This window comes from Thamnophis sirtalis, unplaced genomic scaffold, assembly GCF_051295495.1.
Source record: "Thamnophis sirtalis isolate CommonGarterSnake01/CBP01778 unplaced genomic scaffold, rThaSir2_p1.2 scaffold_15, whole genome shotgun sequence".
Classification (NCBI taxonomy): Eukaryota; Metazoa; Chordata; class Lepidosauria; order Squamata; family Natricidae; genus Thamnophis; species Thamnophis sirtalis.
Window position 1 is genome coordinate 36,956,345 of NW_028261395.1, and position 27,552 is coordinate 36,983,896.

Consider the following 27,552-nt stretch of genomic DNA (forward strand, 5'->3'; position numbering starts at 1 on the left):
AAAAAGTATTCGAATGTGCAGAGATGGACAAAGTAACAATAGAACTAAAAGAAAGAGAAGAATCGGATTTCTATAAAATTTGGAATAGAATTTATATAAGTGGCTAGGAAGCAGAAGCCCAAACAGAGAAGAGAGAATGTAGAGATAAAGGTGATATAAATAATTAGTATTATTATAAGGGTTACTACCACTGTTGTTATTGTTATAGGACAAAGTAAAAGCAACAGGAAGGCAATGCAAAATGGAGAACTAGAAAGGCTAACTATGAAAGCCAATGCAGAAGGCTGTAGAATTGCTTTACAGTATTAGGTGTGTTTTATGTTTGATTTTTTTTTCTCCTTGTGTTTTTCTTTCTGTTTTTAAAGATTAAAATGTTCAATCAAAACTATTTTTTAAAGAAAACATCTGGCTCGGGGTCCCTTTTGTAAACAGCTGCAGGATGGAGAGGGGGTGAGAGGGACACCCAGCCGCTCCGAAAACTGGACTTTGAAATGTAAATTTATATCTGCGGGGTGGAAAAAACAGAGGAAAAATAGAGCCCCGCCAGTGGTGGGTTGCAGGCGGTACGCCCTGGTACGGGTGTACTGGAGCCTGCCTGGAACACTGCCTATCGTTCCAGTACGGTGCTCCGGAGGGGCCCACCCACCTGCCCGAGCTCCTTACTAGTCTTTTAAGTCTTCGGCATTTCTGCACATGGTGCGTACAGCCCCTGCGCGACACTCCACTGAGCAGCTGGAGTGTCATGGAGGCTCATTGAGGCGCTAAGACGCATGCGCGTGCGTCCATGTGGACGCCGCCGGGCCCGTTCCAACTGTATCGGTTGGAATGGGATCCGGAACCCATCACTGAGCCACGCTGAGGATCAACCAATCTTGTTTGTTTTGAGATAATCATTTGCAATGGAGCAGGCAGTCTTCTCCCCCCCCCTCCCCCAGCTGAGTTTCCTTACGGATTTTCCTCGACTTACAACAGTCCATTTAGTGACCGTTCAAAGTTACAGCAGCACTGACGGGCAAAAAGCGACTCGGCTGTTTTTTGCACTTGCGACCGTTTGCTTCGTCCCCCAGGGTCACGTGATCAAAATTCGGCCACTTGGCCGCTGACTGGCATTCAGGACGGACGCACTGTTCCCGGGGTCCTGCGATCCCCTCTTGTGACCTTCTGACAAGCAGGGTCAGTGGGGAAGCCAGAGTCACTTAATAACCGTGTTACCGACTAAACAACTGCAGTGATTCACTTAACAACTGAGGAAAGAAAGGTCATAAAATGGGGAATTCACTTCACAAATGTTTCGCTTAACAACATAAGTTTTGGGCTCCATTGTGGCCGTAAGTCTAGGACTAGCTGTATTTGCTTATGAAGCAGTGAGAAATAAATGTGTTGGGGTTAACTATTCATCTCTCCTCTCTCTCTTCTTTCTCCCTATTCTCTCCTTTTTCCTTTTTCTCTCTCTCCTCTTTCTTCCTCTATTCTTTCTCTCTTCTCTTTATCTTCTTTCACTCTCCTCTCTTCTGTCTTCTCTATCTTTTCTCTCCTCTCCTTTCTATCTTCTTTCTCTCCTCTTTATCTTATTTCTCTCTTCCCTCTTCTCTATCTTCTCTCCTTTCTTTTCTCTTCTCTTTTCTATCTTTCTCTCTCCTCTCTCTCTTCCTTCTCCTCTTATCTATCTTTTCTCTCTTCTCTCCTTTCTCTTCTTTCTCTCCTCTCTTCTTTCTTTCTTCTCTATATTCTTTCTCCTCTTTTTTCTCCTCTTTCCTTTCTCTCTCTTCTATCTTCTTTGTCCCTCTCTCTCTCTCACACACACACACATCCCTCACAAGGGACTTTGTTCATCTCGGATTAATTTCATTCTGGTCCTTTGGAGACAGATGGACCAGCAGGGACAGTCATCTCTTGATTTGGGCTAAATGGATGCGATGGTTTTATTTTGTGTTTGTGCACCGCCTTTTTTATTTTTACAAATAACTCAAGGCAGTGAATGTGCCCCAACACACCTTCCTCCTCCTATTTTCCTCATAACAACCACCCTGTGAAGTGAGTTGTGGGGGGGAGGGAGGGAGGGGGGGGCTGGGCCAAAGTCACTCAGCTGGCTTTCATACTTAAGGCGGGACTAGAATTCACCATCTTCTGGTAATTGGCCCAAAGTCACCCAGCCAGGTGAGACTAAAACTCCCAGTCTCCTGGTGATTGGCCCAAAGTGAACCAGTCGGCTTCCATGGTTGCCAAGCGTCTTGAATTTTGATCATGTCATCACGGGGCTGCTGCAACGGTCATAAGTATGAAAAATGGTCATAAGCATGAGAAATGGTCATAAGCATGAGAGATGGTCATAAGTATGAGAAATGGTCATAAGTATGAGAAATGGTCATAAGTATGCAAAATGGTCATAAGTGGCCATTTTCAGTGCTGTTGTAACTTCAGTCACTCAACAAACATGTGAAGGCACCCTGTACAACTTTTGTTTTCAGACCTGCTTAATTCTTCCCGAGTGGAGGAAGACTAAAAACACCCAAATTTATGCAACATTTTGCAGATCCATGGGGGTCTCTTAGCCAGGAGGCCAAGTTAGACACCGGCCGAGAACAGACGGGTGACTTTCTCAACATGGGGTGGGATAACAACTCCCGTCATTCCCTTGCTCCCGAGGACACCGCCCTGCAGTGCGGGAGTGAACCCTCCAAGGGGTTGCAAGCAAAACGTTAAAGCCCTTTTTTTGAAGCGGAGGATTTGAATCCGGGCCATTTGTAAATACAAGGGATTTTGGAGTGTGAGTGGACAACCAGTTAAATATGAGCCAAGAATGTGTAGCGGCAGCCGAAAAAGCCAATGCAATTCTAAACTGCATTAACAGAAGGATACAATCAGGGGTAAAATCCAGCAGGTTCTGACAGGTTCTGGAGAACCAGGAGTGGAAAATGTGTGTAGTTCAGAGAACTGGCAAATGCCACCTCTGGCTGGCCCCAGAGTGAGGTGGGAATGGAGATTTTGCAGTATCCTTCCCCTGCCACATCACACCCACAGAACCGGTAGTAAAAAAAAAAATGATTTTCACTGACTAGATACAATCAAGAACAAGAGTGGTACTAATACCACTCTATAAAGCCTTAGTAAGGCCACACCTAGAATCCTGCATCCAATTTTGGCCACCACACTATAAAAAAGATGTTGAGATTCGAAAGAGTGCAGAGAAGAGCAACCAGGATGATGAGGGGACTGGAAGCTAAAACATAGGATGAACGGGTTGCAGGAACTGGGCCTGGCTAGTCTAGTGAAGACAAGAACCAGGGGAGACAGGATAGTAATCTTCTAATATTTGAGGGGCTGCCAGAGAGAAGAGGGGGTCAAGCTATTATCCAAAGCACCTGAAGGCCGGACAAGGAATAATGGGTGAAAACTGACCAAGGAGAGATTCAACCTAGAAACAAGGAGGAATTTCCTGACAGGGAGAACAATCAATCCATGGAACAGAAGTTGCCTTCAGAAGTTGTGGGGGCTTCATCCCTGGAGGTTTTTAAGAAGAGACCGAACTGCCATCTGTCAGAAATGATGTAGGGTCTCCTGCTTGGGCAGGAAGGGGTTGGACTGGATGACCTCCAAGGTCCCTTCCAACTCTGTTATTCTAAGACAGGTGGACTCAGTGCCGCTTGTGTTAGGCGGGGGGAAGGAGGAGCAAACTTTTCCTAAGCATCAGAGACCCCCATGACGCCGCCTTCCAACAAAACCATTCCCCTTTTGAGACCACGCCCGGGGACATTATATGTGTGAGTCATTTTATTTCATTTTTCGTCCCTTTACAAAGATACCACTGTTGTCACTCTTCCCCCCACCCCGAAACTTACAAAAATCAATATAAATAGGTGTGGGGAGTGGGTGAATTAAAAAGGGGGGTGGACCGCAAAGTCTGGTCTTTAGGAAATTTAGAGGAGGGGGTCTTCAACTCTTGGGCCGTGGCACACAACCGGGACACAGCTTATTCAAAGCCGGGCTGCCGAAGAAACGAGCAAATGTAAAACTCCACTTAACACGTATTTTAGCGTATTTTTCGGACTATAAGACGTACCTTTCGCCCCCCCAAAAGAGCATGGAAATGTTGGTGTGTCTTATACATCGAATATAGCCATTTTTGGTCTCCTGCATCCCATTTTTGCAAAAATTGGGCAAAAAACAGACCATTTTCGCAAACATGGAGGCATTTTTGCCTTCCCCCAGCCCCCAGGAGCACTCTGCAGGCTTCAGCAGGACTGGAGGAAGGCAAAAAGGCCCCCGTTTTTGCAAAAAATGACCCATTTTCCACAAAAATGGGGGCATTTTTGTCTTCCCCCAGCCCTGCTGAAGCCTGCAGTGCTCCTGGGAGCCGGGGAGGACAAAAACGTTTTTTTCCTTTACTTACATCTTCAAAATCTTGGCGCGTCTTATCCATCGGTGCGTCTCGCAGTCTAAAAACTATGGTATGCTTTGCACGCGAAGCACCACTTAACACGCGTCCCTGTGTGAGCGGTGGGCCCTTGCATCCACGTGCCAATCTCCGTGCAAAAGGAGCTTTGCACACGAGTGCAAGCGGCCTTCCTTCGTGCGAGGGGAGCTGCCCTTTGCTCAAAAGCCCTCTACTCGTGTTGCAAAGCTCCATCGGAGCTGTGAGCGTGTGCGTGCGGCTCACACACACACACACAAACCAGAACAGGCCGCCAAGCTGGGGGCCGCTGGTTTGGAGCACAAAAATCATTAAAAATCTTATTTGGGGAAAAAAAAACCTGGAAAAACCAGCAGACTCTGCTGGGATTTCTTAGCTGCCATTAGTTGTGATGGAGGTAAAAAGTGTTTTGAGTCCCCGTTTCAAGATCCAGAGCTCTTCACTTCCTCTCCTGGGCTGTTCAACTGCTCGTAGGTGTCCTCCAAGACCTGCCAGAGACAGCTCTCCAAGGGGAAGTCATTGTCCACCAAGTTGACCAGGTAGTAGTTGTCGTGAATGTACTGGACGATCATACGGGAAGGCGATTCTTCTTCGTACAGCTTCGCCCACTGCTCGATCCACAAGGCGAAGGCCTCGTCCTGCCCACGGGAGGGAGCAGGGTTAGGGTTAGCCGCGTGAAGAGGTCTTAGGCAGCAGGAGGTGGCAAGACTCGAACACGGGAGTCAGCCCGGGCGCAGTTCCCAAAATGAATACAGCAGCGATGGCTAAGATTTTTGTCGCTGCGGGCCGAAAGAGCACGCGACTGCCCTCATGCACCCAGAATGCAGTGCGTGTGTGACCCCTTATACGTGCCCCCCACACACGACCCCCCCACCTGTGGTCCGCCCCCTGCACCTGTGTACATAACCCCGCCCCTGTGCATGCACCCCACTTCCCCCTGCCCATTTTTGGCTTCTGGGGTGTTTCAGAAGGAAGAACCAAATGTAAACACCCTTCTAGAATCTGAAAAAAGGAACTTAGGCCCATTTCTCACACAACTCCTATTTTATCCCAAAGACGAGTCGTTGGTAGCTTCCCTTTAGATTGCAGGTGCGAGAAATAGGCAAACCGGAAATCTACGGGTGGGGAAAAAGGAATAAATTTACCTTCCAGTACATGAAACTAACTGGATCCACCACTGTCGGCTGGATGATCTCTCTTCCGGGGAAGATTCCCCATGTGACAGCGTTGGGCTGCATCTCGTGAGCATTGGTTACGTTTTCTCCCTGCAGAAGCAACAGGAAAATGTTGAAGACGAGGAGCAAAATTGGCCATTGGGTTTATTTTTTGTAGGTCAATGCCATGGAGAGCTGGTGCGGTGGCCTAGAGGGGGAACTCTCGCCTCCCAATCAGGAGGCTGTGAGTTAGATTCTAGGTAGAGGCAGATATTTCTCTCTCTGGGCACCATGGGAATATATCTGCCGAACAAAACTCCGCCCTGGCAACAGGAAGAGCATCTGGCCAGTAAATACTCAGCTCCATTCCGCTGGGATTATGGGGTTGTTAAAAGAAGATGAATGCCATGGAGAGCTGGGCGGTCACCCAACTATTAGACCCCACTCGCAATATTGCATCCAGTTTTGGTCGCCATGTTAGAAAAAAAGACGGTGGGACTCTAGAAAGAGTGCAGATAAGAGCCACCAAGATGATAAGGGAGCTGGAGGCTAAAACCTAGAAAGAACGGTCCCTTCCAACTCTGTTATTCTGTTATTATTTTTCTAACCATGCCGAGTTGAGCGGATTCTATTTTCCGATCAATGGGGAGATGCTTGCTTTTGAGGGGCCCAAGACAGAGGTTCCCCAACCTCTGACGGTTGGTGGACCAGCACTAGGCCACAGCGTGCCAGAAACCGGACCACGCAAACAAGCGAAGCCCCATCCGTGGGATGCAGACAGCACGGAAAACCACGTTTCCCTCCGGTCCGTGAAAAACACCTCTCTCCACGGAACCGATCCCTGGTGCCCCAAAGTTTGGGGGCCACTGGCCTGAGAAATTCCAGAATACCTTCACGTTGACGATGTGGTAATTCACCCGCTGTCCGTATTTTTTCAGAACCGTGAGAAGAGCTTTTATGTTCTCAGTGGAAGTAAAAAACTCCAGGTAAGCCTATAATGGGGGGCGGGGGGGGGGAGTGCAGAGGAGAGAATAGGACAGCAATTTTTCTTCTTCTTATATATAATGTTTTAATTGAAACATTTTATCTTCCATTAAACAGTGTATTGTCTGATTACAAATACCTCTGTGCAATAGGAATCAAACTTCACGGTATTCATTACATTGATACTGATTCTCTAATCTGACAATAATAATAATAATAATAAACCTATTCATTTCTCCCTCTTAACATATCTTCTAATAAGAACATAATAGTAATATTAAACCCAACAGTCTTATCAGACATATTAGTAAAAAAAATCATATTGTTTACATCTTCGTCTTATTTTCTATGTTTCACTAATCTCCATTTATTTCTCGCTTCTGTTTTTGTTCTGCAATTATCCATAAAATAACTAAATGCCATATAGCAGTGGTGGGGAACATATGGCATTTGTGCCAGAGGTGGCACTTAGAGCCCTCTCTGTGGGCCCATGTGCTGTTGCCCAGCTCCATCCCATTTCTCCCACAGGAGGGAGAGAGAGAGGGAGGGGAAGAGAGAGAGAAAGAGAAATGATATTACAAAATTTTTTCTTTTTTGCTGTTGCTAAATGTAATATTTCAAAAGTGGGGGAGGAAGTGCATTGATCACATTTTGCTTAGAACAATTAGCAGATTTCTGCCTGGTTTATCAACATTTTAGGTAGTAAAACCTCATTATTGAGATTAAATTGCCGTGTTGGCACTTTGCGATAAATAAGTGGGTTTTGAGTTGCAGTTTGGGCCATCCCTGTCATATGAGTATTCAGTTTGCTCTTTCTCTTTGATAGCCAGCGTTAATTTATTGATTTCTGCACATTCTAATATTTTCCTAATCACATTCTCCTCGAAAGGGACCTCTTCACTCTTCCAGTTTTGTGCAATGAGGCTGACTGTAAACTTGCTTAGAGAGCAGCTGTAAAAGCAACTGTGAAGCGGTATATGTCTAAGTGCTATTGCTATCTCCCTTCCTTCCTTCCTTCCTTCCTTCCTTCCTTCCTTCCTTCCTTCCTTCCTTCCTTCCTTCCTTCCTTCCTTCTTTCCCTCTCAGTGGTTAGAGTGAAGTACTGCAGGCTAATTCTGCCCACTGCCAACAGTTCGATCCTGACTGGCTCAAGGTTGACTCAGTTTTCCATCCTTCAAGGTGGGTAAAATGAGGACCCAGATTGTTGGGGGCAATGAGGCTGACTCTGTAAACCGCTTAGAGAGAGCTGTAAAAGCTCTGTGAAGCAGTATATAAGTGTAAGTGGTATTGCTATTTTCCTTCCTTCCTTCCTTCCTTCCTTCCTTCCTTCCTTCCTTCCTTCCCTCCCTCCCTCCCAGTGGTTAGAGTGAAGTATTGCAGGCTAATTCTGCCCACTGCCAACAGTTCGATCCTGACTGGCTCCAGGTTGACTCATCCTTCCATCCTTGGGAAGGTGGGTAAAATGAGGACCCAGATTGTTGGGGGCAATGAGGCTGACTCTGTAAACCGCTTAGAGAGGGCTGTAAAAGCACTGTGAAGCAGTATATAAGTGTAAATGCTATTGCTATTTTTTCCTTCCTTCCTTCCTTCCTTCCTTCCTTCCTTCCTTCCTTCCTTCCTTCCTTCCTTCCTTCCTTCCTTCCTTCCTTCTTTCCCTCCCAGTGATTAGAATGTGGTATTACTGGCTAATTCTGCCCACTGCCAACAGTCCGATCCTGACTGGCTCAAGGTTGACTCAGCCTTGCGTCCTTCCGAGATGGGTAAAATGAAGACCCAGATTGTTAGGGGCAATAGGCTGACTCTGTCAACCGCTTAGAGAGGGCTGTAAAGCACTGTGAAGTAAGTGCTATTGCTATGGGCAGTTTGGGACAACCTATTGCAGTCTTTTCTAGGGCTTCACTCTGGGGTGTCATTCATGGAGCTCCCAGCAGCAAAAACAGGCTTGCAAATGAGCTTAAAATTCAATGGGGCTGATTATCCTCTGTTGACCCCCCATGAGGTTCTCTAATACTGTTTATTCTCTGTGCTACATTCAATCGCTTGAATGATTTTTAAGACTCAAAATCCCCTCTTCCCTGGTCTTCTGAATGGCTGGTTGTTTGAGGTTTGAGCTTCCCTCTCCTTAGGTCCAAAACTAGCCAGAGGACCTTATGCCGGTCCCCCCTTTCTTAGCCCCGGGGAGCAAGCAGTGGCCAACCACTTCCAAAAAGGAGTTTTCCCAGGGATCAAGACTGACCCAAAGGGACAGAAACAAAGAATCAACCAAGTTGATTAAGGAGGCTACTGTTGTGGCCCACCAGTGGACAGCAGAGCTGGCAGCAGATTCGGACAGAGGTTGGGGAGGAACATGGGCCAGTCCTGGAGGCTGGGGAAGGCTCTGATGAGGGCTCTGTGTTGGAGGCAGAGATGGGGCCCTGCTGCCTTCGTAGTTGGAGATCAGTGAGGCAGACGAACCACCTGAGCCTGTTCCCAGTGTGCGCATGTGCAGAGCTGCCAGACGAAGGGAACAGCTAAAGAACAGGGGTCAATTTAGGAGTAAGGCCACAGGTGGAAGGTGAATGCCCCCCTCCCCAGGGAATAAAAGAGGAGCGAAAGGGGAGTGGAGCTTGCAGGAGGCAATTACAGGTAGTTCATTCCTGCATTCTTACCACTTATCACAGCATCTGAAAGATCTCGGCCTGGCCACTCTCCAAGCCTGACAAAGGTCGATAATTGTGAACTATCTTAAAAGATTGTGGGAGAGGAAAGACTCTGCTGGAGAGGAATTCACTCTCAATTAAATAAAAGGGGTTTATTGGGGTGAGGACTCGGCTTTGGGGAAGCCTAGGTCAGAGCAGCTACCTTCTGGAAGACGTAGCCACCTTCTGGTCCCCAACCCACAATGGGGTCCGTGGAAGGCTTTCCGTTGATGTTAGGTTGGGAGTTGATGGTCAGGATGCCCCTCCGGTTGACTTTAACCAGCTCGTCCTTCATGAGGTTGGTCTCAGAGGCCAGAGGGTCATCGTTCCATGGCAAACAGGTGACCTTGGGGAAAAGGACAATAGATTAAAAGCTGTAGAAGTGTGTTTCCCTCATCAACCTTGGTCCTTGGAAGACGGGTGGACTTCAACTCCCAGAATTCCCTGCACCTCTGTAACTGTCTGGTTTGGCCCAACAAGAGAGACACAGACTTCGGAGGATAATTAGAACTGCAGAAAAAAAATTAATTACTCCCAGCCTGCAGTGTTGAGGACCTGTACACTGCACGAGTCAAAAAGAGGGCTGTGAAAATCTCTACAGACCCCCCACATCCTGGGCATAAATTGTTTCAACTCCTACCCTCAAAACGATGCTATAGAGCACTGCACACCAGAACATGTAGACACAAGGACAGTTTTCCCCCATGCCATCACTCTGCTAAACAACTAATTCCCACAACACTGTCAAATTATCTACCAAGACTGTATTACTATTATTCTTCTCATCCTTCCTATTACCTATCTCCTCCTACTTATGACTGTAACCATGTTGCTTGTATCTTAAGATTTAAATTGTTTTATTTAGTTTCCTAGTACAATTTTGATTGCTTATTTAGTATCCTATGAGTATCAGTGTCTTGTATCTTATGATTCTTGATGAATATATTTTTATGGACACCGAGAGCTTCTGCAGTGTCTAGTCTAGTCTCAAATCTAGTCTAGTCTCTACTCTAGTCTAATCTAGTGTCTAATCTACTGTGTTTCCCCGAATTACGACATTAAGACCATGTCATATTTTTCCTGTGGGCAAAAATATACACCCTCCCCTAATAATAAGCCCCCTGGACAACCCCCCCCTCTCCAGCCAGGCAGAGCGCCACTCACCAACCTAGCGATATCCCAAAGGCGCAAAGGCGCAGGAGCCAAGGGGAGGGGGGCAAAAGCGCTCACATTGCTTGATATTTTTGGGATACCACTAGGTTGGTGGGTGGCACTGTGCCCAGCTGGAGTGGGGGGTTGCTGGGCAGTTGCTCTTACGAGCAGCCGCCCGGCAACGCCCCTTTCCAGCTAGGCAAAGCACCACTCACCGACCCAGTAATATCCCAAAGGCGCTAAGCCGCGTGGTGCTCTGCCCGGCTGGAAAGAGAGGTTGCGCAAGCACTTGTTCTGCCTCCAGCTCGCGTGGCTCCAAGCCTCAACATGCCCAGCTCTCCCTGCAGGGCCGGGCCAGACCAGGGCACTGCTGCTGCCATGGCCCCGCTGCCACAGCCACACTGCCGTCGCCATGCTCCGAGCATAACCGGCTTCCAAACTCCAGAGATCCGCTGCTGAGTCTTCCAGCAGCGGCCGCTATGGGACTATGCTTTATGGTTGTGTGCTAGCTGTTGGAAGACTCTGGTGGGACAGAGAGTTCCCACGGCCAGCCCACAGCCATAGAGTGTAGTCCCAGAGCGGCCGCTGCCCGAAGACTCAAGAGTCTTCCCGCAGCCAGCCCACAGCCATAGAGTGTAGTCCCAGAGCGGCCACTGCCCGAAGACTCAAGAGTCTTCCCACAGCCAGCCCACAGCCATAGAGTGTAGTCCCAGAGCGGCCGCTGCCCGAAGACTCAAGAGTCTTCCCGCAGCCAACCCACAACCATAGAGCGTAGTCTAACCCTTATACCAGAAGTGTGTTGCTACCTGTTCGCACCAGTTCGGGAGAACTAGTAATGGAAATTGTGACTGGGTCACCGAACCGGCAAGGGCTGCAGGCTCACCCCGCCTCCGAACCGGTTCCCCAGTCACCGCGGCATGTTTGACAGTTTTAATCGTCTGTGCATGTGCCCACCGCTGCTTTATACATTTTAGATAGCTTATCTGGTTTTAGATACCAGCGGCCAAGGTTGAGATACATGGTTGAAGAAGGAACTCTCCACCAAAGCAGCCAACTTTGGCTTTGTCTACTCATGGCCAACGTCCATCCATCTTCTTCTTTTACCAGAAAATGTCCATGCTTTTCATGAATGCTCACCTTGTGTCCATTTCTGTTGGCCTCTCCAGCGATGTAGCACCTGAAGACTTCGTAGACGCTCTCCTCGCTGGTCAGCTCTTCTCCCCACATCTTCAGGAGTTCTTCCCGGGGGGATTTGCTCTTCAAGTAGAAAAGGTAGTAGTCTTTCAGCTCCCCAAAGGCGGGGGACGAAGAGTTGCCCCTGGGGATTTGGGGGAGAATTGACAAGAAGTTGAAGAGACAGAAGAACCAAAGTAGGAAATTCTCTATCGTCTTGGTCGATTGTTGCCTTTAAATTAATGTTTCAATTAGTGAATTAAATACAGATTAATTCATAAATATGTGAAAACAACCTAGGGAGCGTTGGAAAAAAAATAAGACTTGCTGCTATTTTTTTCCAAAGATGAGTCGTTGCTAGCCTCCTTTTAGATTGCAGGTTGGACTGTGAGAAATAGGCTAACTAGAAATCAACCCACTGTGGTTGTAGGTCAAGGACTGTCTATCTATAATTTATGCTAAAATTTTGGGGATTATATATGATGTATATAAAAACAGAATCCGACAACCAAATCCTGAATAAGGAGCTGACGTGATTTTTTTTTAAGCATGATTGTTTTCCAGTACAAGCTATTTCGTTTTGCATCAGCGGACAAGAGCACTACACTCACCATCGTCCATTGGGGAATTCGTCCCACTCCTGCGTCCGATAGATGTAGCTCTTCGGCCGGGAAGCCCAGAAAATAGGCCGGACGTCTTCGACGCGCCGTTTGGGGTGAGCACTGACCGCCCATGGCAAGGGACGCCTGGCATGGAGAATACCAGGGATGGAAAAATTAAAAACAGTTCAAACTCTAGATCAGACTTTTCCAGGGCTACCCTGAACTACCCTTGGTTGTGAAATGAAGTAAGTTAGTTTGGAATCTTCCCTCAGGATTTTTGAAATTTTGGTTCTGTTTTTCTTAATTTGTATCTTGCAATCTATCCTGCCTTCTCCTGGATGTCAACAGTGGCATTTTTTTTAAAAAAGCAAGCCGACTCCAAACTCAGCTTAAAGGGGAAGTGAGGTCAAAGGAATTAATGAATTATTATTCATTATTATTATTATTCATAGCCAAGGTCTCCAAACTTGGCGACTTTAAGACTTTCAACTCCCACCATTCCCCTGAAATTTGGCCACTTTAAGACTGGTGGACTTCAACTCCCTGAATTCCACAGAAACTGGGCCATCTTTAAGACGTGCGTACTTTAACTCCCAGAATTCCCCTGAAACATGCCCACTTTAAGTCTTCATAGACTTCAACTCCCAGAATTCCTCTGAAACTTGGACAATTTTAAGACTTGTGGACCAACTCCCAGAATTCCACAGCCAGATTGACTTCTGGGAGTTGAAGTCCCACAAAATCTTCCAGTGGCTAAGTTTGGAGTCTTAAAAAGACCAAATTCCTCATCTGGGTTTGGCTCAGTGGAACAGGCCAATCCAGACGTTAGGGTGATTGATTTATGGCTCAACGTGCTTTGGAAAGGAGACCATTGGGGCTTGTTCACCAAGCCAAGGCTGAGCCCCAGGTATCTGGCCATCCCACCTTCTGGACAGACCCACCTTGGGTCTTCTTTCCAGAGGCCCAACCGTCGGAGGATCTCCATGGTAGCCACCTCGCGGTTGAGGGTGTAGAAATGCAGGCCGTGGACCATGCCGCTGTCTAAGAGTTCTCGGCACATCTGGACGGCTAGTTCAATGCCGTAGTTCCTGATGGCCGCATCATTGTCCTTGATGGGCTCAATGACGTCCTTGATTTCCTGAGGCACCACCAATTTTGAGAGCTTCACAAGCTGGCGCAGAGAGTGATAACCCTGAAAGAAACCAAGATGGAGGGTTGAAAAGCCTACATCTCTCTTAAAATGGCTCTAGAGTTGGGAAACACTGACAGAGATTGCCTGAACGGGTTTATTTCTTTATTCATCAAATTCATTTACCGCCCATCTCGTGGTGCAAGGTGTCTCCGAGGCGTCTTGTGGTATTGAGGTAAAGATAAAGGTTCCCCTCACACATATATGCTAGTCGTTCCTGACTCTAGGGGGTGGTGCTCATCTCCGTTTCAAAGCCGAAGAGCCAGCGCTGTCCGAAGACGTCTCCGTGGTCATGTGGCTGGCATGACTAAATGCCGAAGGCGCATGGAACACTGTGACCTTCCCACCAAAGGTGGTTCCTATTTTTCTACTTGCATTTTTCACATGCTTTCGAACTGCTAGGTTGGCAGAAGCTGGGACAAGTCACGGGAGCTCACTCCATTATGCGGTGCTAGGGATTCGAACCGCTGAACTGCTGACCTTTCTGATCAAGAAGCTCAGCGTCTTAGACACTGAGCCACTACATCCCTTTAAACAGAGTTGCTCTATAATAGTACTTGAGAGACCGCCTACTGCCAATTACCTCCACTAGGCCAATAAGATCCCATAGATTAGGCCTCCTCCGAATTCCATCAACCGGTCAATGTCGACTGGCAACTACCCGGAGGAGAGCCTTCTCGGTGGCTGCTCCGACCCTATGGAACGAACTCCCCGTGGAGATTCGTACCCTCACCACCCTCCAGACCTTCCGCATAGCCCTTAAAACCTGGCTGTCCCGACAAGCCTGGGGCTAAGATTTCAACCCCACCCGAATAGTATGACTGTTGCGTTTTTTAACGATGTACTGTTTTATGTGTGTATTTTTTGTCTTGTACTCCCCTCCCCCTTGGATTGTGAGCCGCCCTGAGTCTCCCCAGGGAAAAGGGCGGCATATAAATAAAGTAATCCTAATCCTAATCCTAGTGCAGGGGACACGGTGGCTCAGTAGCTAAGACGCTGAGCTTGCCCATCAGAAAAGTCGGCAGTTTGACGGTTGGAATCCCTAGCACCACGTAACAGAGTGAGCTCCCATTTCTTTTCCCAGCTTCTGCCAGTTTGAAAGCATGTAAAAATGCAAGTAGAAAAATTGGGACCACCTTTGGTGGGAAGGTAACCATGTTCTGTGTGCCTTCGGCATTGAGTCATGTTGGCCACAGGACCACAAAGATATCTTCGGACAGTTCTGGCTCTTCGGCTTGGAAACAGATTAGCACTGCCCCCTAGAGTCGGGAACGACGAGCACCTATGTGCGAGGGGAACCTTTACCTATTATAGTGCAGGTAGTTCTCAACCTACGGCCACAATTGAGCACAAAACTTCTGTGGCTAAGCGAGACAGCTCTTAAGTGCGTTTGGTCCCATGACACCACTTTCTTTACCGCCGTTGTTAAGTGAATCGCTGCACTTGATCACTTAGTAACCCGGTTGTTAAGTGAATCGGGCTTCCCCATTGACTTTTCTTGTCAGAAAGTCGCCAAAGGTGGAGATCGCATGACCCCGGGGACACTGCAACCGTCGTAAATATGAGTCAGTTGCCAATTTTGCTCACGCGACCATGGGGACGCTGCGATGGTCGTTAAGTGTGAAAAACCGGTCATCGGTCACTTTTGTCAGTGCTGGTGTAACCTCCCGATGGCCCTTAAAATGGATAGTTGTCATTTGAGGGCTACCTGTATAGTATAATTTGAATTTGAATTTATTTCATTTATATGCCGCCCTTTTCCCTGAAGGGGACTCAGGGCGGCTCACAATCCAAGTCAAGGGAAGGGGTACAAATAAAGAATAAAAAAGACGAACAAAACAATACACAATTTAAAAGCACACAACAACCATACCATTCGAGGGGGGGGCAAAAGCTCTTTAGCCCCAGGCCTGTCGGAACAGCCAGGTTTTAAGGGCTTTGCGGAAGGCCTGGAGGGTGGTGAGGGTTCGAATCTCCACGGGGAGCTCGTTCCAGAGGGTCGGAGCAGCCACAGAGAAGGCTCTCCTCCGGGTAGTCGCCAGTCGACACTGGCCGGCGGATGGAATTCGGAGGAGGCCTAATCTGTGGGATCTAATCGGTCTATTGGAGGTAATTGGCACTGGTATTGTGGAAAGGGACTTTCTCATGGATAATTAGTGAATAAATGATTCCATACTCTCTCAAAAACCTATTTTGAGAGAGTAACTGATTATTTTCATATGTGGAGAGTGAACTCTGAGTGAAAAATCCTAGATGTCAAGTCTAGGTAGTTTTCATTTAGCAACTGTCTTCTTTAGTGACTGTTCAGAATTAAAACAGTAATAAAATCTTTATTGTCATTCTACTTAAATACAACGACATTGGTTAGGTATGCGGGAGACCTTTACCTGGATGGGGAATATCCCCGGCACCACGGGGCAGCTGATGCCGATGGCCTGGCAGTCCCTTAGAAATTTGAGGAAGGTCTCCGTCCGGAAAAATAGCTGAGTAATGACAAAATCCGCTCCCACGGACACTTTCTCCTTGAGGTGTTTCAAGTCAGTGATGTAACTCTCGGCCTCTGGGTGTCCCCCAGGATAGCCTCCAAAATGAAAGAGATAAAAACAGTGAGCTTCAAGCCTGATTTCACCCTTAGGTTCTTGTAGGAAGTTATAACCCACCCCTCTCCTAGAAAGCCACAATCTTTTTATTTTTAGCTCTCCTGCAAATTGTTTTATATGCAGGCAATAAAAAAAGGATGTGGAGACTCTAGAAAAAGTGCAGAGAAGAGCAACCAAGATGATGAGGGGACTGGAGGTTAAAACATAGGATGAACAGTTGCAGGAACTGGGCCTGGCTAGTCTAGTGAAGAGAAGGACCAGGGGAGACAGGATGGCATTCTTCGAATATTTGAGGGGCTGCCACAAAGAGGAGGGGGTCAAGCTATTTTCCAATGCACCTGTAGGAAGTTAAAACCCACCCCACTTCTAGAAAATGAAATATCCTGGGAAATACTGAAAAGGCAGAATATTATATTTCCCTGGTTAAGAAATGGAGAGACATGTTTTAAGGCAGGAAAGAGACTCGCTCTTCATAGCCCCCACCTTTGTCAATGGGCCATTAAAAGGCCTGAACCAGTCTACTCTACATAACAAAGTCCTCCCCCTTCAGCTCCAGAGTGATGGGATTAAAGCATGATAGTATTAGCCCTTTACCCATCTCACCACAGGGCACCTGGGAAGAAGCAAGGCTCAACCAAACCTGGACTCAAAACACAAAACCTGTTTAAAGGGAATTCCTCTCCAGCAAAGTCCCGGCCGACAGTCTTTCAAGAGATTTCACAACTACAGACCTTGATCAGGCCGATATCTTCCATACGCCATGTGGTAGCAGCAATTACTTGGCAAGAAGTCAGGAACAGATCTTCCCCCTAATGAATTGAACTCATTGTCTCCTGCAAACTCCCCTCCCCTTTCGCTCCTCTTTTATTCCCTCTGGGGGTGCGGGCGTCATTCACCATCCACCTGTGGCTTTACTTCCAGTCGACCCCTATTCTTTAGCTGCTCCCTTTGTCTGGCAATTCTGCGCATGCGCACCCTGGAAACAGGCTCCAGCTGTTCTTCTGCCCCACTGATCTCTGACTCCGAAGGCAGCTGATAACTGTCGGACGGCCCTGGTCCCATCTCTGCCTCTGACACAGAGCCCTCATCAGAGCCTTCCCCAGCCTCCAGGACAGGCCCATGTTTCCTCCCCAACCTCCTCACTGTATGAGTCTGCATGTTGTCCCTGCATGGCCCCATGGGAATCTGACAACCAATCAGAATACAAGATCAAGATCAAAGCCCAGAGAGGGCATAAAACCAGGGACTTTCAGCATCTCCTTTCTTCTTCACTCAACATCTGGAAGCATCTGCCCCCCCCCCTTTTCTGTCCAGGACACAAGCCATGTGGTCCTGCCCACCATTAAACCATCTTTCCAAGCAGCCTCCATGTTTCCAGTGTCCTTTCCCCCACTTGGAAGTGAGCCCGGAAGGACATTTCTTCCAACATAGTTATCAAAATATCCTCCGCGTAATTCACAGCCGCCTTGACAGCTCGGAGAAACTTGTTTTACGGGATTTGATTTGTGTAAAATCGGGGATCTCGCCTTTATTTTCCTCCACACGGCCTGCTCCGGAAGTAGCAATAGCAATAGCAGTAGACTTATATACCGCTTCATAGGCCTTTCAGGCCTCTCTAAGCGGTTTACAGAGAGTCAGCATATTGCCCCCAACAATCTGGGTCCTCATTTTACCCACCTCGGAAGGATGGAAGGCTGAGTCAACCCTGAGCCGGTGAGATTTGAAGCAGAGACCCTGATTTTCTTGGTCTCAAAACCTCCTCTTTTTCCCCCCACAGTTCATCCGGGATCCAGGAAGAATCCAGAAGAAGGGAGGTTTCTGAATTAAACGTCGGAAACCTGGGAGAAATTCACGAATCTCACTCTGGAAACTTGCATACTGAGAGGCCGGGGCCATCTGGTTTTCTTAAAGCAACTTTAAACACTCAAAGAGCCATTTTGGACTCCTTTCCCGCAAAAAAGAAAACACCAGGAACCACAAAAACTGTGTGGTTGTGGCCAACTTGATATCACTCACTCCCACTCAGTCACATAACACCCCCCAGCCACGCCTACCCAGGTTTTGTGGCTCCTGGAAACAGGTATCTCTCTCTCTGTCTTTTTTTTCTCCCTCCCTCTCTCTCTTTCTGTCTCTCATCTCTCTCTCTATCTCTAAGGCCAGGCAAGGAGTGCTTGGAAGGGGAGGGCGAAGGGTGGAGCCAGCCAATGGTGGGCTCAGCCAACAGGGAGCCACAGCAGGGGGACGAAAGATCCACAAGCGGCTCCGGAGCTGCATGTTGCCAACACCCGTCTTAGAGAGTCCTAACTTACCAGGACACAAATGGAGACTCGGTGTATATCACCGGATCGGTAACGAAAGATAAATTTCACTTAATGGACATAAAAGCGGCATGGGGGAAGTGAAGCTTGAGAAGTGGAGAAACCTGAATTACCCAAAGCCAGCTGGGTGTTATTAGGCCAGCTTCTCTCCCTCAAACCCAAGAAGACCATAGCCAACAAGTTATGAGAACTTTACCCCCCTCCCCCCAAATGGCACTGGGCCAGGTCATTGCTGTTGTGGCCCGCCAGCAGCCAATGGAGCTGGCGGCAGACTCATACAATGAGGAAGTTGGGGAGGAACATGGGCCAGTCCTGGGGTCTCAGGAAGGCTGTGATGAAGGCTCTGTGTCGGAGGCAGAGATGGGACCAGGGCTGTCTGACAGTTATCAGCTGCCTTCGGAGTCAGAGATCAGTGGGGCAGAAGAACAGCTGGAGCCTGTTCCCAGGGTGCGCATGCGCAGAGTTGCCAGACGAAGGGAGCAGCTAAAGAGCAGGGGTCGACTGGAGAGTAAAGCCACAGGTGGACGGTGAATGGCCCCTCCCAGAGGGAATAAAGAGGAGCAAAAGGGGAGGGGAGTTTGCAGGAGACAAAGAGTTCAATTCATTCGGGGGAAGATCTCTTCCTGACTTCTTGCCAAGTAATTGCTACTACCGCATGGCGTTTGGAAGATTATCGGCCTGGCAGCTCTCCAAGCCTGACAAAGGTCTGTAAGTTGTGAAATCTCTTGAAAGACTGTCGGCCGGGACTTTGCTGAAGAGGAATTCCCTTTAAACTAAATAAAAGGGGTTTTATCGGAACAATAAGTCGGTTATGTGCTTTTGGGAAGCCTAGGTCAAAACAACAAAGCCAGCTGGGTGAGCTTCCCTCCCTCAAACCCAAGAAGACCATGGCCAACAAGTTATGAAAACTTTGCCCCACAAAATAGCAGAGGACTGGTCCAGGCCATTGCCAGGAGCCCAAGATGACCTGAAGAATCCCCACCGCTGGTTAGAAAAGAGGGACCGACTCTTGAGAAGATCAGGAGAGTTTTGCATGAAACTCATCTATACTCACCTGCCACGCAGATGTCAAAATAATCATCAAACTCCTGACGGATGTGCTTCACCAGGTCCACGGCGTGGTTGAAGCCTTCCAGTTCTTCTTCCCATTCTTCCCCAACAGGATCTGCGGGAGAAGAAGACCCCACATTCTTCAGAAAACACGGCTGTTCCTTCCCGTGGAAGGAAAGACTGCCTTGTAGCCGTCCCTCACCTCCTCGTAGCGCCATAATGTTCTTCAGCCCCAAGCGTTTGGCCTTCTGCAGGTGGGTGGTGATGGTTTCCCTGCTCTGGTTGCAACAGGTCATGTGGAGAATGGTCTCTAGCCCGCAGTAGTTGAGGGCCGTGGTGGCCATCATCATGGACGAGGTCTCCTTATCGGAGCCCGGATCGCCAGCCGGATGCCAAGTGACGTCGATGAAAAGGGGGCCGCCTGCCCCCATGCGGTCGAACCTGTGAGGAACGAAAGAATTTGGCCATCTTCAGCTGGTAGACATCTAGAACAGAATAAGAGTTGGAAGGGACCTTGGAGGTCTTCTAGTCCAACCTGCTGCCTAGGCAGGAAACCCTATACCATTTCAGACAAATGGTTATCCAACATCTTCTTAAAAACGCCCAGTGTTGGAGCATTCACATCTTCTGGAGGCAAGTTGTTCCACTGATTAATTGTTTCTACATTATCTAGTAATAGGTTATGGTCTACTTTATCAAATGCCTTACTCAAATGTCTATGGAGATTCTCCATCATCCAGGAAGGAAGGAAGGAAACGATAGCACTTAGATTTATATACCGCTGCTTCACCATGCTTTTATAGCCCTCTCTAAGTGGTTTGCCCCCAACAATCTGGGTCCTCATTTTACCCACCTCGGAAGGGCGGAAGGCTGAGTCAACCTTGAACCTGGCGAGATTCTCATTGCCAGTCATCTGGCAGTCAGCAGAAGTAGCCTGCAGTACTGCCTTCTAACCATTGCGCCACCGCGGCTCTTAATAAATCAACTTTGAGCCTCCGCGAGCTGCTTCGTCACCTGGAGATGAGATTCACGGCTCCGTTGGCCGTCCGGGGAGGGAAGAACTCCAGGGAAAACCACTTGTCTCCGGATTCCTGACGCCGGCGCATTTTTTCCCGCAGGCGCTCGTGACGCTCCATGTCCAGGATGGGAGTGGAGCAACGGGAGCTGTTTTGGGAGCTCTCCCCGCTGCTGCTGCTGCTGTTGCCGCCATCGGATCGGGAGCCGCCGAGGCCGTTGCTCACCGGAGGAAACTCACAATGGGACTCGTTGACCATGGTGAAGGCCCTGGAGAAACAAGGAGGAGAACAGAAGGCTCCAGTTGAGCTAGCAGTCATGCTTGGCTCGCCTTCAGAGTGGTAAACTATTTCCCTTACAGGGTGGTCCTCGACTTACGACCACAATTGAGCCCCAAAAATTATGTCGCTAAGCGAGAGCATTGTTAAGTGAGTTTTTCTTCATTTTACGACCTTTCCTGCCACAGTTGTTAAGTGAATCACTACACTTACAGGTAGTCCTGACATTCACCGGTTAATTTAGTTACAATGGCTCTGGAAAAAAGTCACTTATGACCATTTTCCACACTTACGACCATATTTATGACAGACTGGCTTGAATTTATAACGGTTGCAGTGTCCCTGGGGGGGGGGGTGTCCCATGATCTCCTTTTGCGACCTTCAGCCAAGCAAAGTCCACGGGAAAGCCTGATTCACTTTAACAACCTGGTTACTAAAATGATCCACGGCAGTGATTCACTTAAGGACTGCGGCAAGAAAGGTCGTAAAATGGGGCAGAATTCACTTAAGAAATAGCTCACTTAGCAACATACATTTGCGGCTCAATTGTGGTCGTACCTCGAGGACTAGCAACACGGCTGTTAAGTGAATCTGTCTTCCCCATTGACTTTGCTTGTTAGGAGATCGCCAAAGGGGATCCCAAGACCCGGGGACACTGTGACCGTCATAACTACGAGTCAATTGCCAAGCGTCAGAATTCTGATCATGCGACCACAACGATCGTGAGAAAAATAGTCCCGAGTCTTTTTTGTTAACTTTGACCGGTCGCCAAGCGAATGGCTGTATCTGTATTTAATCCAAATTTAATCTAATCTTAGAATTCCTTCTATATTAAATTTATACGCTGCCTATCTCATACCCAAGCTTAAAGTGGCTTAATAACTTCTCCCAGCTTTCATCCAAGCGGGATTTTCTTAGCTAGCGGTTTGCAAGAGCCGGTGACAATTTTTTTTTTACTCTAGGAAACCCAGTGGAAATCTTTTTTAAAAAGCGATTTGCAGCACAATTTCTCCCTGACCCTGTGAAGGAAGGCATTGGGGGGAGCGGGGAGGGGAGGCAGTCCTAATTTTGCAGCTCAAGAGCGCTGATTCTGAGTGATTCTGCATCGGATCAGCACTGGGCTGATTATAATCAGCCCAAAACCACACTGCCCCTGATGGGATCAATGCCCCAGTTGACAAGCCAGCAGCCGAACAAAAGTAAAAATAGGGAAGAGAGAATGGGGAAGGATCCCAAACAGGAAAGGCTTCCTGCCATTTCTGTTTGGGATCCTTCCCCATTCTCTCTTCTCTGTTTTTTTATCATTGGTTAGGGAGAGAATATGAATAAGATAGAAAAGAAAGCAAGAGAGAGAAATAGAAACCCAGAAACCTACACTATGAAATGAAAAAAAGGGGGAAGAGGGGGGAATTGGAAAAATAGTAAACTACTAATACATATATTCAAATACTCGTCCTTTTTTGCCTAGACTACTGTAACGCTCTCTACATGGGGCTACCCTTGAAGAGCACCCAGAGGCTTCAACTGGTCCAGAATGCAGCTCCGCGGGTTATCATGGGGGCGCCTAGGTGGTCCCATGTTGTGCCCCTTTTAGGCGGCCTGCACTGGTTGTCTTCCGGGTGTGATTCAAGGTACTACTTATGACCTTTAAAGCGCTCCATGGCTTAGGCCCAGGGTACCTGCGAGGCCACCTACTGCCACTGGTAGCCTCCCACCGCCCAGTGCAATCCCATAGAGTTGGTCTCCTTAGGGTGCCGTCGGCCAGACAGTGTCGGCTAGCGACCCCCAGGGGGGAGAGCCTTCTCTGTGGGAGCACCTTCCCTCTGGAATGAGCTCCCCCCCCCCCCGGAGCTTTGCATAATCCCCGACCTCCGGTCCTTCCGATGCACCCTAAAAAGTTGGCTTTTCCAGCAAGCCGGCCTGGCCTGAACCAAATAAAATAAATGATTATTGTTAATTTTAATTGAATTTTTTAAACGTTATTGTTAATCTTAATTGGGTTTGTTTTTTGGATACTCTTATTTTTTTTCAACTTTTGTAATATGTTTTTTTTTTTAATGTTGTATGCCGCCCTGAGTCCTTGGGAGAAAGGCGGCATATAAATCCAATAAACAATCAAACAAACAACGAGACATAGATAAAAAACAGTTTGGAAAATAGCAACAGCAATAGCAGTTAGACTTATATACCGCTTCATAGGGCTTTCAGCCCTCTCTAAGCGGTTTACAGAGTCAGCATATTGCCCCCACAGTCTGGGTCCTCATTTCACCCTGCACTCTAACCACTACACCACCTTGGCTCTTATAAATATGAGGAAAAGGGAATGTAAAATTTGCAAATATAAAGTCAGAAGCGGGGTTGCTGGAATACTATCCCGAAAACACACCAAACGGAAGATGAAATAGGCAACCACAACAATAGAAGAGGAAAGGAAGAGAGGAGAGGAGAAGAGAGGAAGAGGAGAAGAGAGGAAGATTGGGAGGGATAGGAAGAGGAGGAGAGAAGGAATGAAGGGGAAGAGGTAGAGAGGAGTAGGGAAAGGGAAGAAGGAAAGGGAAAGGAGAGGAGGAAAGAAGAAAGGAGAGAAGGGAAGGAGGGAGAAAAGGAAAGGAAAATAGAGTGGGCATATGGGATGGTAAGCAATGGTAAGCAAAGCAATCCCGATCGCATATTTTAATTTTTCACATGGAAAAGGGAATGTTTTAAAGTGTTAAAATGTGTTAAGAATAATAACTACGAGAAGGTATACTTGCAAATGTATACAGGCTAAAAAAATAAAATAAAATAAATGGCAGGAAGGAGCATCAAAAATCGAAGAAGAAATTTCAGCCACGATGCATTTACGTTTTCAGCCACACGATGCATTTTACTCAGCCCTTAACCAGCCTTGCAAATTGTGCCAGTTTCTTCCAGTGGGGAAGAGGCAAAGCCCGGCTACTTTCCAGGGTCCCCATCAAAGGAGGAAGTCAAGGAAAAAAGGGATGCGAAGAGACTAAGATCCTAAGCATTCATTCACTCACCTGGTGTTGGTGTTGTCCCTCTGGGTAATTTTCCACCGGGATCTGGGGTTTCCCTCCAGTTTGGTGGACCGATTCAGCCCTTCCAGTTTGCTAATTTCTTGGTGGGTGGGGGGCTCACAGGCCACGTTCATCCTAGCATTTACTTGGTGGATTGAACCCAGCCCATGCTGCTGGATCGGATCTTCCCCAAAAGTCTGGAGAAATGCAAGCCAATTGCCCGAAGAAGAGAGTCACACCTTGTGGGTGTCACCAATATGCAAAGGAAACAACCTGCAGGCAGCCCCTTATCTAAAGCCCCCCCACCCCAACCCCCGGCCAATCGGAGGCACCCGGTGTCTCTACCAATGGGGAGCTGGATTTCCCAGAGAAAGCCTCCCCCCCACCCATCCCCACTCCCCTTGTTTGCTGAGCATGGAAAGCAGCTTTGGGAAGCTTGTCTTGAGGGCGAGATTATCTCTCAGACAAAGAAACAGCAGGAAACCAGATCCCAAGCATGCATTTTAAAAAAAACAAGATAAAATAAAATAAACATGGCACCCACCTTGCAATGGGCGTTTTTTCAGCTAGCTCCATCGGGCAAGTCCAAAGTTTTGTCTCCCGCAAATCCAAATGGCAAAAAAAAAAAAAAAAAAAAAAAAAAAAGCTGGAAGTTTGTTTGGGTTCAAATTTCCTTAAATTCCTCTTTCACAGCAGGCATGATAGAGGGGACGTATTTTTCCTGGCCTTTACTGTAATAACAATAACAATAATAATAATAATACCACCTAGGACACTGGCAGAAACCCATATCAACCATTAGCACCAGTCAATGGTATTTGTGATACATTTTTGAATGTTCAGTTGACTTGAGTTTCATGTTTAAGGAATGAAGCATATAATAACAAAAACAACAACAGCAGAACTGCAAAAAAATGAGCTACTAGGAACATCATATATTTTAAGAAGATATCTGGTTGATACCTAAGACACTGGCAGCAACCATTAGCACCAGTCAATGGTATTTGTGACACATCTTTAAACGTTCTGTAGGAAGTTATCACCCAGCCCTCTCCCAGAAAAATGAAATATCCTAGGAAATATTGAAAAGGCAGAATATTTCTCTGGATGTGAAAAGAAAGGAATGTGTTTTAAAAGACAGAATAGCTGCCTGTAGCTTCCTGCCCATCCCCACTTTGTCAATGGGCCATTAAGAAGGCCAAGCTAGTCCACTTTACGTAATAAAGAGTTCTCCCCTTCAGCTCCAGAGTGATGGGATTAAGGCATGATAATATTGGCCCTTTACCCAACTGACCACATGGCATCTGAGAACTCAACCAAACCTGGATTCAAAATGCAGCCTAGAGAGTTGCATGGGCCCATGGGAGTCTGACAACCAATCAGAATACAAGCTCAAGATCAAAGGCCAGAGAGGGCATAAAACCAGGGACTCAGCATCTCAGCCCTTCCTTCTCTTCTTCTCCACCAACATTGAAGCATGTGATCACCTTTTCTGTTAAGGACTCAAGCCATGTAGTCCTGTCCACCATTAAAACCATCTTTCCAAGCAGCCTCCATATCTCCAGTGTCTTTTCCCCCACTTGGAGCCGAACCCAGAAGGACATTTCTTCCAACAGTTCAGTTGACTGAATTTTATGTTTAATGAATAAAGTATATAACAATAATATTATTACATTCTTATTATTCATTGATAAAAGATTATTAAAGTCCTTCTAAGAGAGGGACAGGGTGGCTCAGTGGCTAAGATGCTGAGCTTGTCAATCAGAAAAGGTCGGCAGTTCGGGGGTTCGAATCTCTAGCGCCGCGTAACGGAGTGAGCTCCCGTGACTTGTCCCAGCTTCTGCCAACCTAGCAGTTCGAAAGCACGTAAAAAATGAGGGGCTGTCACAAAAAGGAGGGGGTCAAGCTATTTTCCAAGGTCAGACAAGGAATAATGGATGGAAACTGACCAAGGAGAGATTCAACCTAGGAAGAATTTTCTGACAGTGAGAACAATCAACCAATGCAACAGAAGTTCCCTTGGGAGGTTGGAGGCTTTCAAGAAGAGACTGGATTGCCATTTGTCCTGCTTGAGTGGGGGGGGGGGGGGTTGGACTAGATGATCTACAAGGTCCCTTTCAACTGTTAATCTGAAAGGAAGTCAGAGCTTCAAAGTTGGAGGTCGCCCCCCCCCATCTGTCCCCTGCCTTCCATTTCTCAGCCCACCCATATAAGGGGGCAAAAATCTGTCGCCTATTTATAAACCTGGAGGCTTTATTTATTTATGGCAAGGAAATGTTTCCTTTTTAGGGTGGGACAAAAGAAAATCATCTTTTTGCCATTCTTATTAGGGTTTTTTTTCCCCTTCCTGGAAAGGGAGGGGAAATTGCACCAGGGTCTCCAGCGCTGGAGGGAGGTTGAAAAACTTTGCAAAGGAGGAGAAAAAATCGCAGGCTTCTCTCCAGCTTTTGAGTCGCTCGCCTGCAAAAGGGGACCATTTTCATTGAATTATAGGCATGAAAAATTATATTAACTCCCAATAATAATAGGGAATGCGCAACGGGGGGAAGAGATTCAGCTTTATTATTATTATTATTTTAATGCATTATTTTGTGGCCGCTGGAAAAAAATGCTTTTGGACCCCTTCTTCGCCCCACTCCAGACCCAGATATATTTATATAAAAGGAAAGGAATACTTGCTTCTCCCCCCTCCATTCCTTAATGGTTTCTTCTACTCTTCCCTTGCCAGTCGCTTACACAGAAAAGGACTCTTTTCGCCTCCTCCTCCCCCCCCCCACGGTCGGGATAAATGGAATGCTCCGCATGCGCGCGCCCCCACTCACCTTCCTCGCGGCGACCCTCCCCTCACAGTCTCACGCGCACACCTGCGGACGCCTAGTCACCTAAGAGAAGGAGGGGGAGGAGAAAGCGAGAGAGACGAAGAGCGCATGCGCAACAACCCTTCGGCAATCCCTCGTGGCCGCCTGGTTTAAATCTCCGCGTCTAAATACAATGGCAGAGTCACGCCCCTTCGGAATGAAAGCCACGCCCCTTCTGGCCCGGTGCCCGCTTCCAACAGGGCAGCGCTGACGTCATTTTACCCTTTTTTTTTCTTTAAATACCAGACGTCTATCATGCGTTGTTGTTATTGTTGGCACGTGATTGCGTGGTTAACCACAAATCTGGGGTTGTTGTTGTTGTTTCTTCTCCCTCTCCTTTGCTTCATAAGCAGGGAGCCCAGAATCTAATCCAAATCATTTAAATTCCTTATCTGCCTTAATTTTGCAGCATAAATGATTCTTTGTTCAGTTCAGCCACCAATTGTCTGGGCAGCAGGCAGCAAATTCCGCTTTGCAAAGCACCCCCCTCCCATGTTTACAGATGAACAGAGTTGAAAGAGAACTTGTAGGTCATCTAGTCCAACCCCACACACACACACACAAGCTGGTGACCCTACAACATTTCTGACAGATGGCACTCCATTCTTCTTGCAAACTTCCAGGGATGAAGCTCCCATAACTTCTGAAGGCAACTTCTGTTCCATAGGTTGATTGTTCTCACTGTCAGAAAATTCCTCCTTATTTCTAGGTGGAATCTCTCCTTGTTCAGTTTCCATCTATTATTCCTTGTCTGGCCTTTAGGTGCTCTTGGAAGAAATGTCCTTCTGGGTTCAGCTCCAAGTGGAGAAAAAGACACTGGAAACATGGAGGTTGCTTGGAAAGATGGTTTATTGGTGAACAGGACCACATGGCTTGAGCTCCTGAACAGAAAAGGGGATAACATGCTTTCAGAGGTTGGGTAAAGAAGAAAAAGAGACCCAGATGCTGAAGTTGGTTGTCAGACTCTCATGGGGCTATGCAGGGGCAACCCTGTAGGCTGTGAGTCCACATTTGGTTGAACATTGTTTCTTCCCAGGTGTCCTGGGGTGAGATGGGTAAAGGGCTAATACTATC

At 47.5% G+C, this 27,552-nt stretch overlaps 1 protein-coding gene across 3 annotated transcripts; it reads right to left on the reverse strand.

Moving 5' to 3' along the window:
• Window positions 1-4,386: 4,386 nt before the first annotated feature.
• Window positions 4,387-26,572, reverse strand: MTHFR (methylenetetrahydrofolate reductase). 3 transcript variants are annotated; one of them, XM_087701912.1, is made up of 14 exons: window positions 26,443-26,572; window positions 24,165-24,351; window positions 23,624-23,817; window positions 20,326-20,595; window positions 19,514-19,752; window positions 19,316-19,426; window positions 15,731-15,924; window positions 13,096-13,346; window positions 12,164-12,298; window positions 11,517-11,697; window positions 9,391-9,573; window positions 6,456-6,557; window positions 5,557-5,676; window positions 4,387-5,049 (listed from the first exon to the last, which is right to left on the reverse strand). In XM_087701912.1, exons 3-14 carry the CDS (start codon window positions 23,752-23,754, stop codon window positions 4,834-4,836), a joined length of 2,133 nt encoding a protein of 710 aa, XP_087558038.1. In that variant the 5' UTR covers window positions 23,755-23,817; window positions 24,165-24,351; window positions 26,443-26,572; the 3' UTR covers window positions 4,387-4,833. The 3 variants fall into 3 exon arrangements, with proteins under 3 accessions (XP_087558038.1, XP_087558040.1, XP_087558039.1); XM_087701914.1 differs by lacking the exon at window positions 23,624-23,817; XM_087701913.1 differs by lacking the exon at window positions 26,443-26,572 and having other exon boundaries at window positions 24,165-24,917.
• Between the last annotated feature and the right edge of the window lie 980 nt (window positions 26,573-27,552).